This window comes from Cervus canadensis, chromosome 12, assembly GCF_019320065.1.
Source record: "Cervus canadensis isolate Bull #8, Minnesota chromosome 12, ASM1932006v1, whole genome shotgun sequence".
NCBI lineage: Eukaryota > Metazoa > Chordata > Mammalia > Artiodactyla > Cervidae > Cervus > Cervus canadensis.
In genome coordinates, this window is record NC_057397.1 from 73,382,972 (window position 1) to 73,396,488 (window position 13,517).

At 36.5% G+C, this 13,517-nt stretch overlaps 1 protein-coding gene across 8 annotated transcripts in view; it reads right to left on the minus strand.

Moving 5' to 3' along the window:
• Positions 1-1,779: 1,779 nt before the first annotated feature.
• The window catches only part of RALYL (RALY RNA binding protein like), a 773,956-nt gene continuing 762,218 nt past the window's right edge, over positions 1,780-13,517 (minus strand). For all 8 annotated transcript variants that reach the window (XM_043483548.1, XM_043483551.1, XM_043483550.1 and 5 more), the window contains one exon: positions 1,780-2,757. In XM_043483548.1, the coding sequence (XP_043339483.1) occupies positions 2,740-2,757 (18 nt within the window). In that variant the 3' untranslated portion in view covers positions 1,780-2,739. The remainder of the gene's footprint in view (positions 2,758-13,517) is intronic.

Consider the following 13,517-nt stretch of genomic DNA (forward strand, 5'->3'; position numbering starts at 1 on the left):
TCATTTTTTGTGTATTTCTGCTTTGAAAACTGTTCTTTTGTTGAAGCAGGTGGATGCAAAATTGGTATTTCCCCTTTCCATGATCACTAGTGCTCAGCTTACCGAACTTCCCAAGCCATGGGCCTGCTGTCCCATGTTTTTTTCTTGAATTGAATGCATTGAGAAATGCCACTTCTCTTTCTTTCATGAGACTGATGTAATCTGAGTTAGAAGTCCACACTCCTCTCATTTCTTAAAATCTTCCTTGTTACTTATTAAACTAAACCTTCAGGGATCATAAATCCCCAATAATCTATATTTCGTTAATCTGGTGTATATTTTGTTCCATCCTTGTCATCAAAGGAAATTCTTAAACCAAGAATGGGTAGTGAATAAAGAGAAAGACCCATGGTTTTATATTTCAAAGCCTGTGTGGAGAAAATCAACTCCAACACAAAGGATTATTTCATACATTTGAATTATTCATTTTACTTTGGGAGCAGTTAATGAATATCTGAGAAGGTGTACTGTTTTTAATTTATAATAATAAACTCTATAGATGCCACACTGTTCATTGTCCACTATGAGGATAGACAAATGGCAAATTTGGAAAAATATACACATGCGTATTTTCCTAGTAGACAGTATCTCCAACAGTTCTTTTCTGGAGCATCAGATTATGCCAGGCAAACGCGTCTACTTGACAGCAGACTGTGAAATCACTCTGTTGATTTTATTCTCCTACAGAAGTGTGCTGTGCTTAGTCGCTCAGTCGTGTCCGACTCTCTGTGACCCCCTGGACTATAGCCCACCAGGCTCCTGTCCATGGAATTCTCCAGGCAAGAATACTGGAGTGGGTAGCTATGCCCTCCTCCAGGGGATCTTCCCAACCCAGGGACTGAACCCAGGTCTCCTGTATTGCAGGCAGATTCTTTACTGTCTGAGCCACCAGGAAAGCCCATTACAGAAGCATATACAGGCTCTTTGCAGCTTCAGAATTAAAACACAGCAATTACAAAATCTCCAATGCTCATTATGGTTAAAACTGGTTTACTACATTGTGGTTTTCACATTTTCTTAAAAAGGAAACACATTCCTGATCCAGCCTCTAGGTTGTAGTGGGCAAATTGTTAAAGACTTTAAATAGGAAAATGCAATGTATTTATTTTCTTTAATAACAGAGATCCTTTTGTTCTTCAAAATTTGTTTTTTTGATATTCTTTGTTGGATGAAATTGTGTAAGATTTCATTAGTTTACAATTAAAAGACAGAGAAAGAGGATCACTCATCTTAGTGAAATTAAAGTAGAAAAATAAGACAAAACACACAAATGTGATTTTAGATCCTCAATTTCTTTGAAAAGTGGCCTTAAACCTCCAAAGTGCTCTTGATGAGGTTGCATGTTTTCTCTCTGCTCTTTAATGAGCTGACAATCATTTAGTAGCAGAGTTTAGTTGGGCAGAGCATAAATACCTGTATTCAAGTAGTTTTGCCTTCTATCCTGAAATACTTTCTCAAAATTCTGTATTTGGATTAAAAATGTGCTTCCTAGAAATATAAACCATACTATGCCTTCCATCATGGGTTGAGGGCCCTCTGACTTTCTATTACATACCAAATTAATGTGCCCCAGAATATGTCATCCCGTAAAACGTGTAGGCATATAGAACATGTAATCTGCATATTAATAAGGTTATGCTGCTTTCATTATTCCACTGATTTTGTGACATTGCAAAGGACTTAAAAATTCAAACTGAGTATTAAAACTAAATGCACCCCCAAAGAAAGATACACACCAACTTTGTTTTAAAAGAAGCAGTATTTATTAAGAAATTATACACTTAATTCTCCTAGTCTGTGAAGATGGTTTCTTCCATTTCCACAGCACAAGACAACAGCTAAGGGCATTTGGAAAGCACTTGCAATGCCAGGGAATGGAGAATCCTTAGTAACAGGAGATGGAATGAAGAGATGTATGCACTAATTTGAACTTTTGGATCCAAAGGCAAGACAATCTTCCTTGCCAATCTAGTTCTTATCTGTATTGGCATTAAAATCCATCCATGGGATCTCCTACCCAGACCGAAATACTGGGTATTAATTGGATCATTTCAGTTCAGTCAAGCAGAGGATGCTCAATTTAATTACAGGTCAAACCAACAATCCTTTAACTATTGAATCACATCTGAAATATTTGCATTCTTTATTAATAAAAATGGTGCTTATTGAGGGCAGAAATACAATTTTTCAAGTATTTTATCCTTATGATCTGAAGTACTTTAAACTATAAGTTAAAAATAAATTATAAAAACTAGCATACAATGTATCTTTTCTTACATGACATTGTTGGAAATAAATAAGTTTTAAGTTTATAATTGCAATATCACCTGACTTTTATATATGATCAACAGTAAAACATGCTAATCATAAAAATAGCTTTTACAAATATACATTTGTATACAGTGTCTCCCTTACCATTCATAAATGTCCTTCACATTTTAAGACTTAAAAAAAAAAAACATAATTAGCAAAGGGAAGAACACATTTACAATCTAAACCATAAAAACCTGACAATTATACAGCTTAGAACATAGAAGAAATGGAATTTCTAAAATTGAACAATACTGTCCATTTTATTTATTTGGGTTTTTATAAATTGAACCGAAGATGCTGCTATCCTGTAGGAAACCTCCTTTCACATTTCTGGGGGTTTTCACAGTTTCTCTTTTCTGCTTTGATGGCATCATTCATTACTTCAAATCACTTTATCTGTAGAAACTGAGAAAGAAAAATTATTTAAAATAAGAAATTTTTATTTCATTGCTGACAGCATGCAAAGATATATAAGTTAGATTTCAAGGCTCAATGAGGCAAAAGTCAAAAGGAGTCTTAGATGTCTAGGATAATTAATTCTGAGAAGCTTTAAGTTCTCAGAGCCTTTGTTGTATACAATACTAAAATTATCTATGTTTGTAGCATGATATGATTTTTTTTTAAAATCCAGTTGATTTACTGACTGAGACCAACAATTATTTTTCAATTATTTGTCGAGGTCAGAAGAGAACCACTAGTAGATCTAGGCTAAGAGGCCTGAGCTGCTCAGGAAACTTTACTGCCCCTAAAGAGTTAACATGGAGAATTTTTCACCTGGAAAAGGCTTTTAAGAGCGCATTCCTTAGCCTTACATACCTAGGATAGGAGAAAAAATCAATACAGGGAAATGATCTGAGTTACACAATGCTGGTTACAAAAGAAGGAATCCAGAGGCAGGAAGGACAGTGAAAGACTCAGGCTGCAACCATGAGCCAGGAAACACCATTTAAAAGTGAAAATTCAACTGGTTGAAGAACTGAATTGAGAAACTGAATATGAATATGAAGATAAAATGATGCAAGATTATTTAGACTAGTGGAGAAGGGCAATTATTTATTCTAGAATTCTACCAAGTTCAAGGTCTTTGTGTTTAGGTAAAATATATACTTAAACCTACTATCCGTCAACTTCACAGATTTTTTTGGCATTAGGAAATCTATGTCTTAGAGTCAAAGACAAGCAAATCAGTTTGGATGGGAGATGCTGCTGAGAAGATCATACATCAGCTATCAATATACCTTGCAGCACTCCTGGTTATCACTCCCAGGGGAGAACTCCAGACATCTTTGTCTTGGTATTGTGGCACCAAAGCTGTCGAGCCAAACCTGGTGTGGTCGGGCACTGGACGGAATGATACTTTACAGCTCACTGTGTGCTAGTCCCTACGGTTGGCGAGCCTCCCTGAGAGTGAATGGGGTAAGTCATCTACGGGCATCCCGCCCTGCCTGAGGAGCCGGAGCCCGCTCTCCTGGAGTCTGAACACTAGAAGACAGAGGCGTGTCCAGGGACCACTGCTTTACACCTTTATGCAGGACAAAGGAACACTCATTTAACCTAAAACCAGGAAAGTATTGGGTTGGCCAAAAAGTTCATTCTTTTTTTTCCCCCCTGTAAGCTGGCTCTCACTGCCTTTAACTTTATTGGAAACAATTTTGTTAGACTGTATTGTGACAGATGTCATATCAGTGTGCATTAAAAAAAAAAAAAAAGAACCTTATCAAAACTGGTGAATTTTTGTGTAGCCATTTTAATATTGAAGATGGAAAAATCAAGCAGCATTTCTGGCATATTATCCTTTATTATTTCAAGAATGTTAAAAATGCAACCGAAATGCAAGAAAGAACTTGTGCAGTGTATAGAGAAGGTTCTACGACTGATCAAACCATGTCAAAAAGTGGTTTGTGATGTCTTATGCTAGCGATTTCTTGCTGGACGATGCTCCAAGGTCCAAGGACACCAGTTGAAGCTGATAGCCATCAAATCAAGACGTTCATTGAGAACAAAGTCACACCACACGGGAGATAGCCGGCATACTCAAAAGTATCCCTGAAAAGCATTTGCATCAGCTTTGCATGTTAATCACTTTGATGTTTGGGTTTCACATAAGTTAAGTGAAAAAAACCCTTCTTGACAGAATTTCCTACATGATTCTCTATTGAAACAAAACGAAAATGTTCCATTTTTGAAACTAATTGTGACAGGTGATGAAAAGTGCATACTGTACAATAATGTGGAATGGAAGAGACCATGGGACAAGCCAAGGGAACCACCACCAACCACACCAAAGGCAGGTCTTCCTCCAAAGACGGTAACCTTGTGAATATGGAAGAATTGGACGGGAGTCGTCTATTTTGAGCTCCTTCCAGAAAACCAAACAATTAATTCCAACACTCCCAATTAGGCCAACTGAGAGCATCTCTCCCTGAAAATCGTCTGGAATTAAGTCAACAGAAAACGCGTAATCCTCCATCAGGATATGGCAAGACTGCATGTTTCTTTGATGACCAGGGAAAAGCTGTTACAGCTTGGCTGGGAAGTTCTGATTCATTTGCTGTATCAAGCAGACATTGCATCTTTGGATGTCCATTTATTTTGGTCTTTGCAAAATCCTCTTAAAGGAAAAACAGTTTCAATTCTCTGGAAGATGATTCTTTGCTCAAAAAGATAAGTTTGGGGAAGATTTTGGAATTACGAAGTTGGCTGAACAATGGCAGAAGGTAATAGAACAAAAAAAAGGTCTTGGTGAAAACGAAAAATGTGTCTCTTACTTTTACTTAAAAACCAAAGGAATTTTTTGGCCAGTCCAATATGTCCATACAAAGCTCTGAGGCTGACAGAAGCTTTGTGGGCTCTTTACTTCTCAGTAAGAAAATGCTGCAGACCAGAGCCCTGTCTCGTGAGGCTGAGTGAGGGCTGGCAGGTCACGTACACAGGCTGCTTTTTCTGGTAGTTCCTGATGCCTACGAGTGGCCGGAGAACCCGGTAACCTGACCTTTTACTAAAGTGTTGAGGCCTGTGATACAGATATTAAGAAAAAGATTGATATAGCAGTTGAGGTGGTGAGAATGGCCCTGGACATCTTCAGCTTTATGTCACATGCCCAGTCAAGATCCCAGGCTGAAAGGGACTCAGGGAGCCTAGATGGTATTTTCTCTTCTTTCATGGGCATGTGCCTTTCACACTCAAGAACAGATGTACGTCTCAATGGTTTCAGTTAACTGGATGTCGTCTTCCTTAGTGAGTACATACCTTTTAATTCTAGGAAGACTCAGAGTTGACTCTGATATGTTTACAGGAACAGAAATCAGTACTAATATTTCTGTGTTAAGAAATCTGTGAACATTTGGTACTGTAAACATGTGTTATTTCAAATAATTTAGTCTATTAATGTGACAGCCTTGTGATTTTGTCTTAGACTATGCAGTTAAAAATTGAGACATAATATTTCAGTTTTGTGATCTGTCTTATATCCACATCTTATATTCAAATATGATACTGGAAAGTCTAAGAAAACTTTAGGACATCATATTAATACATTTAACTTATTAGATTTTAAGAATTATTTCATTTTCAGAAAGATTTTATTTGTTAAACCAGACAAATGAAGTACTTAAAAAACATGATAAGCAATATGTTAAATTTACAAATGTCATTTACAACATTTAATTAATCAGGGACAATTATTTTTAAAAGAATTCTTAGAAGTACTTTGTAAAATTTGCTTTACTTATAATCCTAATAATTAATGCCTAACAATTTTGAGTTAAAAACTTACATAAATTAAACAACTAAAAATAGCAAAATATATACCCTTAATAATCTTTTCTCCAGTCAAAGCATAGAAAAAATCACCAGGAAAGAAAGTTCACGGGTTTGGCTTAAGTACACTTTAATATTTTGACATTCTCTCTCTTTCTGCTTCTTTCCCTTAGTCCTGCTTCCTTTTTCTTCTTCTTATCTTCTTCTCACACAATATATATTATATCCTTACTAATAAAATATATATGTGATTTTAAAAAATTAAGACATTATTCTATGTGTTCTTTATGTAGTTCCAGGCTGTGTGCATTTACATGAGAAGAGACAATGAAATCTTGAACTTAAGGGTCAAACTCAATGTGCTACTTTCTGTGTGGTGTAAAGAAATTTTGTACATTTCTTATATACATGTATCAAAAATTATCCCTTATAAATGTGGAATGAATACCTTAATAAATAAAATTAAACTTAGCCTATAGAAGGATAAAAGGGGAAAGTGAAAGCCGCTTAGTCATGTCCGACTCTCTGTGACCTGACCGCATGGACTATACACTCCATGGAATTCTCCAGGATAGAACACTGGAGTGGGTAGCCTTTCCCTTCTCCAGGGGATCTTCCCAACCCAGGGATCGAACCCAGGTCTCCCGCATTGCAGGCAGATTCTTTACCAGCTGAGCCACCAGGGAAGCCCAAGAATACTGGAGTGGGTAGCCTATCCTTCTCCAGGGGGTCTTCCCGACCCAGGAATCCAACTGGGGTTTCCTGCATTGCAGGCGGATTCTTCAACAACTGAGCTATGACTGACTTGCAAGCATGAGCCGTTGTGGTTTGGGGGTTCTGAGGACCGATTCATGTTGCAGGAGGCTGCATGCCTGCACTGCAGTCTTCCCTCCAAGACCTCCATTGATCACTTCACTATTACAGATGGGACTTGCTTAAAATGCTGCAGTGGCTGTGTATGCAAAGTTTACTAATCGTGCTTCTTCAGGTTAAGTGATGGCAGATTACATGAAGTGGCTGTTATTAACCATATGGATACAGGCATGAATATAATTCTCCTTATCTAAACCAACAGCAAAATAGATTCACCCTGCTTTCCATAGAACTTGTAGTCTGGGAAGAGACTAGTTGTTTGCTTCTAAAGACATGAGAGAAAGGGAACAACTATGACATTCTTGCTGCCTTTTTCTCAAAAACTACTGTCACTTAAAGAGATGATTTGTTTAGTATAATGTGAAACTAATTGTGCTTTCCTTCTGTTGAATAGTGGGTAATTTATCTACTGGCTGTACAGGAGCTTGGATGCTTTTAAAATAAATTCTCCTGATGATGAATGCATTTTCAACTCTCAGTGTCTCCTATTTCTGAAAAACAAGAAAAAGAGCCACTCACATGGGCTTAGTTTGTATTCAACCAAGCAATTTACTTCTATTCGACAACGTTGAAAAGGAGAGTATTAATCTACAGAGAAAGCACATTTAATTTTAAACCTCATGAACTAATATATTTGAAATAAAATAAGCACAGCAATATATTGAATAAACACACCTTATTTAGAACTCTACCACAAAAACATACTTTAAAGAAAGTTTTTCACGTCAGAAATGCTTGTTATCTTTTTTGAATTGAAATTTATAATCTATATTTCTATAAAAGCAAAAAAATTAAAAGAAAAATGTGAGTAATGGAAGTTATATAATATTTTATGGAAAAGCAAGTCTCATGAGCAGGAATAATCTATATTTTTGACACCACTAATCATGTTTACTGAGTATTATTCAACCATCCACTTTTTATAAACAATGTGAGTACATCTGGCTTTTACAAATCCCTTATTACAATTGGGATCCAATTCAATCCAAATTTCTAAATAATATAAACAGAATCCCAGAAGTGACTGTTTATTATAAATTAGAAGTTACCTTCTATTGATAAGCTCCGGGGCCAAAATTGCATTGTACTTTAAATTGGAAGACTGACCACAGAAAATCCACAGTCAAGTGAAAACCCAGAGGGTAGCGACTCATGCTGTGTCTACAAATGAAGGCAGCTGCCCTAGTCTGTGATTCTCGGAGGCTGACAGCCTCTGACCCTGGTGACAGGGACGGACCAGGGTAATTAAACAGTAAGCTCAGGAATCCCACCAGGGGATTAAAGGCAGAAAGGGGATATCGGGAGCGTGAGAGATGTTACAAGCTTGTACAGTTATTCCGGTGGGAGTTCTCCGGCTTCAGTTGTCTAACTGCCGTCAAGCATTTAAGTTGGGTGCAACTGCTGACTGACCTATAACGCTCGTTAACTCCAGTGCTTCTCGGAGAGTCAGGACCCCGCTGGCCGCCCATCTTCTGGATGTGCTACCCGGTCACTCGTACTGCTTCTTTCCTATCTCCATCCCATTTCCGCCCTCCTTAATTAGCTTTACCTCCAATTCCTAACAGTTCAGCTTTATCGTCCTCACTCATTATTCTGTCCATATTCCCATATCTTTATCTTATGCTCCATCTGTCTTTCAACATTCATTAGTGTGACCATGGGACAAAACCCTAGCTATTTATACTATAGTGGTTCACATATCTCCAGATCCTTAGGCTTTATTTCATACCAAATGAAAAGATGAAAAGACAAAGAAAATCAGTCATTTTCTATAAAATCATTGGATTTACTACAAAGGTAATGCTCAGATGTTTGATGTCCTCTCTTATAAAATGAAGAAAAATAGAAAGCACTCTTATAAAACCATCAGAAAACGAAAAAGAAAACAAAATTAATGTTAATTTAACTTTATTTACCAAATCCAAATAACTTGTATTCTTACAAATATTGTAAAGTGATTGCCAAACTTATGACATTCATATTTTAGTTTATGACATTGATGGTATAGATAAACTATAGTTTTTGATATTGAATTGAAAATAATGTGCTAATGTAAAATGACAATTAAAAATGCCATTTTCTTTATGGATATTTGGTTTGGGACAAGGCTTACTGTATGTGATTTTTAAAAAACTCTTTTCAGAGTTAATTATATCATTTTGTATCTAATTACTGCTATCTCTAACAGATACATTGGTACAGTAATAGTTTTTACATTCTGACACACAGATCATTTGTTTCTAGAGTCCACTTCATTTAATTGAAATCACAAATTATGTTCAAATAAGAGGTAAATATTGTCTTCTTTTGGATTCATTAGTTCATTGTTTACCACAGTGAATAATGTGTTTAGTGTGATAAAAGGCAGCAGCATCAGGAGCCATCCAGTTCTCTGTGGTCACTCCAGAGCGTTAGTAAACCAGAGTAACGGAGTGGTTAAGAAAGTGATTCGTGGGTGAAGAAGGACCTTGCCTGACTCCCCAGCCAAGGCAGGAGGGCTTTCCCTGGTAACCACTGCTGGTGGGCACACAGTTTTGACTTAACCAGCTTAGGAGGGCACAGAGCTCTTCACCTCACAGAGACTCCTGCTCCATTTGTGGACGAGAGTGGGTAGAAGAGAATTTGCTTCTTGAGTCTAAATCTGCTAATTGGCTGAGCTAGATATTGAGACAAAACCTAGAGAGTGTGGTAACACCAGACAGCCAGACCTAATTTGAGAGCTACAGAGATACCAGGAAGATCCCATCCATGGGACAAGAATTCAGGTCATTTCTCCAAAATAGTAAGAGAGAGGAAGGCAGAGACCAGCTCTACGGGGAGTGGACTGGTATTAGACAAAACATTAGGGCGGGAATCTGAAGAATAAGACTTCCTTGTTTTGATTCACTTATTCATTTCTATATTTGGACCCCATTTGTTACCAGGAAGAAAGTAGGATCCAGTTTTGAGAATAAACCTAGAGAAACTAATACGCTTACAATAAGAGAAACAAGAATGTCTTACAATCTGTGGCATCTGAATTACTCAGCTAAGACTCCCTTAATTTGCCCCAAGCAAGGTGATTGTGTTTGGGCTATTCTTAGTGTCTGCGGCTGGGTTAAGACGCTGGGCATGGACAAAAATCAACATAATAAATTTTATGTATATAGTGTGTGAAAGTTCATAGAACACTTTAAGTATGTTCTGTTTGATTTTAATTACAAACCAGTGAGGTAGGTCATTGGGCAAGAATCATCCTCATATTAGTCACTTATCCTTAACTTCAGGAGTTGGTGATGGACAGGGAGGCCTGGTGTGCTGCAGTCTATGGGGTCGCAAAGAGTCGGACACAACTGAGCCACTGAACTGAACTGACTGATCCTTGGATCAGACAGTGAGTGTCTTGACTAAATCAAAGCCGTGGTGCTTTATTTAGGGGCGGTGCTTTCTGCAGCATTCTATTCTGCCTAGTTGTGAGGAGGAAGACAGTAGGGAGTCAGGCATGTGTATGCTCAGTCGAGTCCGACTCTTTACGACCCCATGGACGTAGCCCGCCAAGCTCCTTTATACGTGGGATCTTCCAGGCAAGAATACTGGAGTGCCTTGCAGTTTCCTCCTCCAGGGGATCGAACCTAATCTGCATTGCAGGCAGATTCAGACTGGGCACGATATTAATTTTAGCACAGGTCATCTCAACTGGGATGTGAAAACACACTGGTGTTCTACTGGTGAGTGGGGTAAAAGAGAAGGAATTACTGAGAAAGTACTAGGATTCGTATATAGCCCACCACCTACCTTTCTCTGTTTGGCTTTTTTAAAAAGTTCTGCCTTGCATTAATTCAAATCATTAAAATTAAAATCTTACTTTAGGCATCTGTCTATAGGAGACCTTTTATGTTGTAAAAATACATTTGATTAAGAAAAAATAATGTTTAACTTCAGAGTAAAATTATCTAATGTGGGTTATAAGTTTATTTAAAATGTCTGTGTAAAAATTTAATTAAATACTGACAAATAATTGATGAATTATATGATTTATCAGAGCTTGAATGTTCTGTTCCACAAAGTAACACATTAATATTTCTCTTAATTCTTTCAAAACTGTTCTCTGATACTTTCTGAAGATACTTATGATTGTGTTTTGAGTGTTTTGGGCTCACTGACAATCATATTTGAGTAGCTGAGTTGATAAATCATAGTAATCTTATTTGGCCCATAACTGGTATTTGATCATGCACTGATTTCAATTTCTCATGCTAATTATATAGTGTCAAACAACCATTAGTTACTCCCAATGCTAGTAAAAGATAATGATAATTTTAGGATAATACTCCAAATTGCTTAAGTTAATTCCAATGCTAGAAGCCAAATGCTGATTAATGCTAAGATTATTATGAACTTTGAAATTTTACACATTTTTATTGCTTTATACAGTTCTTTCAGTAACTGCTTTTGGCACACAAGAAGAAATATTTTAAAAATTATTTTATATATAACTGAAAATGTGATTTAGAATTGATTGGTTTAGAGGTTGAAATTTAAAACCCCTTGACAATAATATAGTTAATTCACAACCATTCAGAATAGCTAGGGAAAGGTTTTCATGGTTATTTAACAATTTTCATTTAATTTAATTAAATTTACTGTATATACTTATCAAATAATTAGAACATAATAAAATATCTTCAATTTTAAATTGAGCAAAATTAATCTGAGAGGACAAGTGAAATAGTAAAGTGAAAGAAATAATTATACTATTATTTTATTAATAAAGTGTTTTTGTCAATATATTTGAGAAATTCAGTTGATTAAAAAATCTTAAGGTTTAAAGCTTTGGGATACTATGAAAATACTCTTGGCACTCAAATTACACTGGATCTAAGAAAATCCTGAATAATTCAGAGAGATCTCAGAGTCATATTGCCTGATTACTAAAAAATAAACCCCAGGATTGTAAAACAAGAAGGAGGTATTGGAAATTGGACTTTGTCTTATAGGACAAATTTATATTATACCACCCATCAGTGCTTTTTTGAAATAGGTTTTGGATACCAGCTCACTTACCTCTGTTTTCTCCTTAATACTCTAAGAGAAGGTAGAATTTAGAAATAGTATCAATTATATGATCATTCTGGTATGGGTCAAGACAAATAAGAGCTTGGAGCATTTTAATTCAATAAATTGATGAAATAATTTAAGATAAGCTGTGTTCTGGAAGATTTCTGTGAACAAATATGTCCTCAATTTTTATTGGAAGTGATTTTTTCCTTTATAATTAGATTCCTCTAGGAAATCACACTTTATGGACCTGAACAGAAGGCAGTATCATCATCTGTTCATCGGCTTTGACTTTGGAAATCTAGGAAAGACTCCTGACCACTAATCTGTGCTGTGTGTTAAAGAGGAAGGGCACTGTGTTTGCCTAGCTTTCTGTAATTATCACCTACACCTGGTGTTTATTGCTGAGTAATCCCTCTGTGGTATTACCTGGCACATAAATGCAATATCTCCTACAACTGCTATGTACATGGGAAACTATAAATGATTTCTATAGCATTTTACACATGCTCAAATCTTAATGAAGAGAAGTCTGAGGCAATAAGGAAAGAAAGTCACCTACCTGGGGTCTTACTGAAAGGGATAAAATAAATCCAGTCCAGAATCACACTGTGGCCCTTATTTGAAGGCCTAACTAAAATAAATACTTGGTTTGGAATAAACATCAAAGAATAGGTGGCTCATGTCTGAATGTAGGCAACAACATGCTCTCCGCCCAAAACTTCCTCTAAAAAATGTGTGTTCTCGATGAGAGGTGCTGGGAAAATAATGGTTCAGATGAAGTTTCAGACAGAATGTCCCCAACGACTTGTTGGTTTGTTCAGGCCTCAGGAGCTGCATTTTGTCTAATGGGGTTTTGGTAGATGAGTGCTCGGAAGCCAATAGAGAAGCCTTTTATGACACTATTCTGCAGATTCTCTATTTTTCTGCTAACAATGTAGGCAAGTAAAAGAGCACAGGAAATTGGCTTCTGAGTCACAAAGAAGAATTACAAATGTTTACTTATTTGCACATAACCTTAAAACCTTTTAAATAAATAAACTTTATTTTAGAGGGTCATAGGTAATGGTATTTTGTAATTGGACTTCTGTATCATGTTTTATTTTTATAGCACTATCAATGGCTACATAACTATAAGGTGATAGCAGCTACCCATTATTAATATTTTAGTGTAATCATTTCATTGGCTGAACCCATTTGAGTTGTGAAAAGAAGTAACCAATTTTATCTAAAGAAAATATACCATAAGAAAATACTATACCTCATATAGGAAAGACATCAATTTTATGGTGAATGTCTTCAACCTGATTTATTTTCCTGTTGGGCTGCATGAAGCTCAGGCTGGAATCAAGACTGCTGGGAGAAATATCAATAACCTCAGGTACACAGATGACACCACCCTTATGGCAGAAAGTGAAGAACTAAAGAGCCACTTAATGAAGTGTAAGAGGAGAGTGAAAAAGCTGGCCTAAAACTCAGCATTTAAATAACTAAGA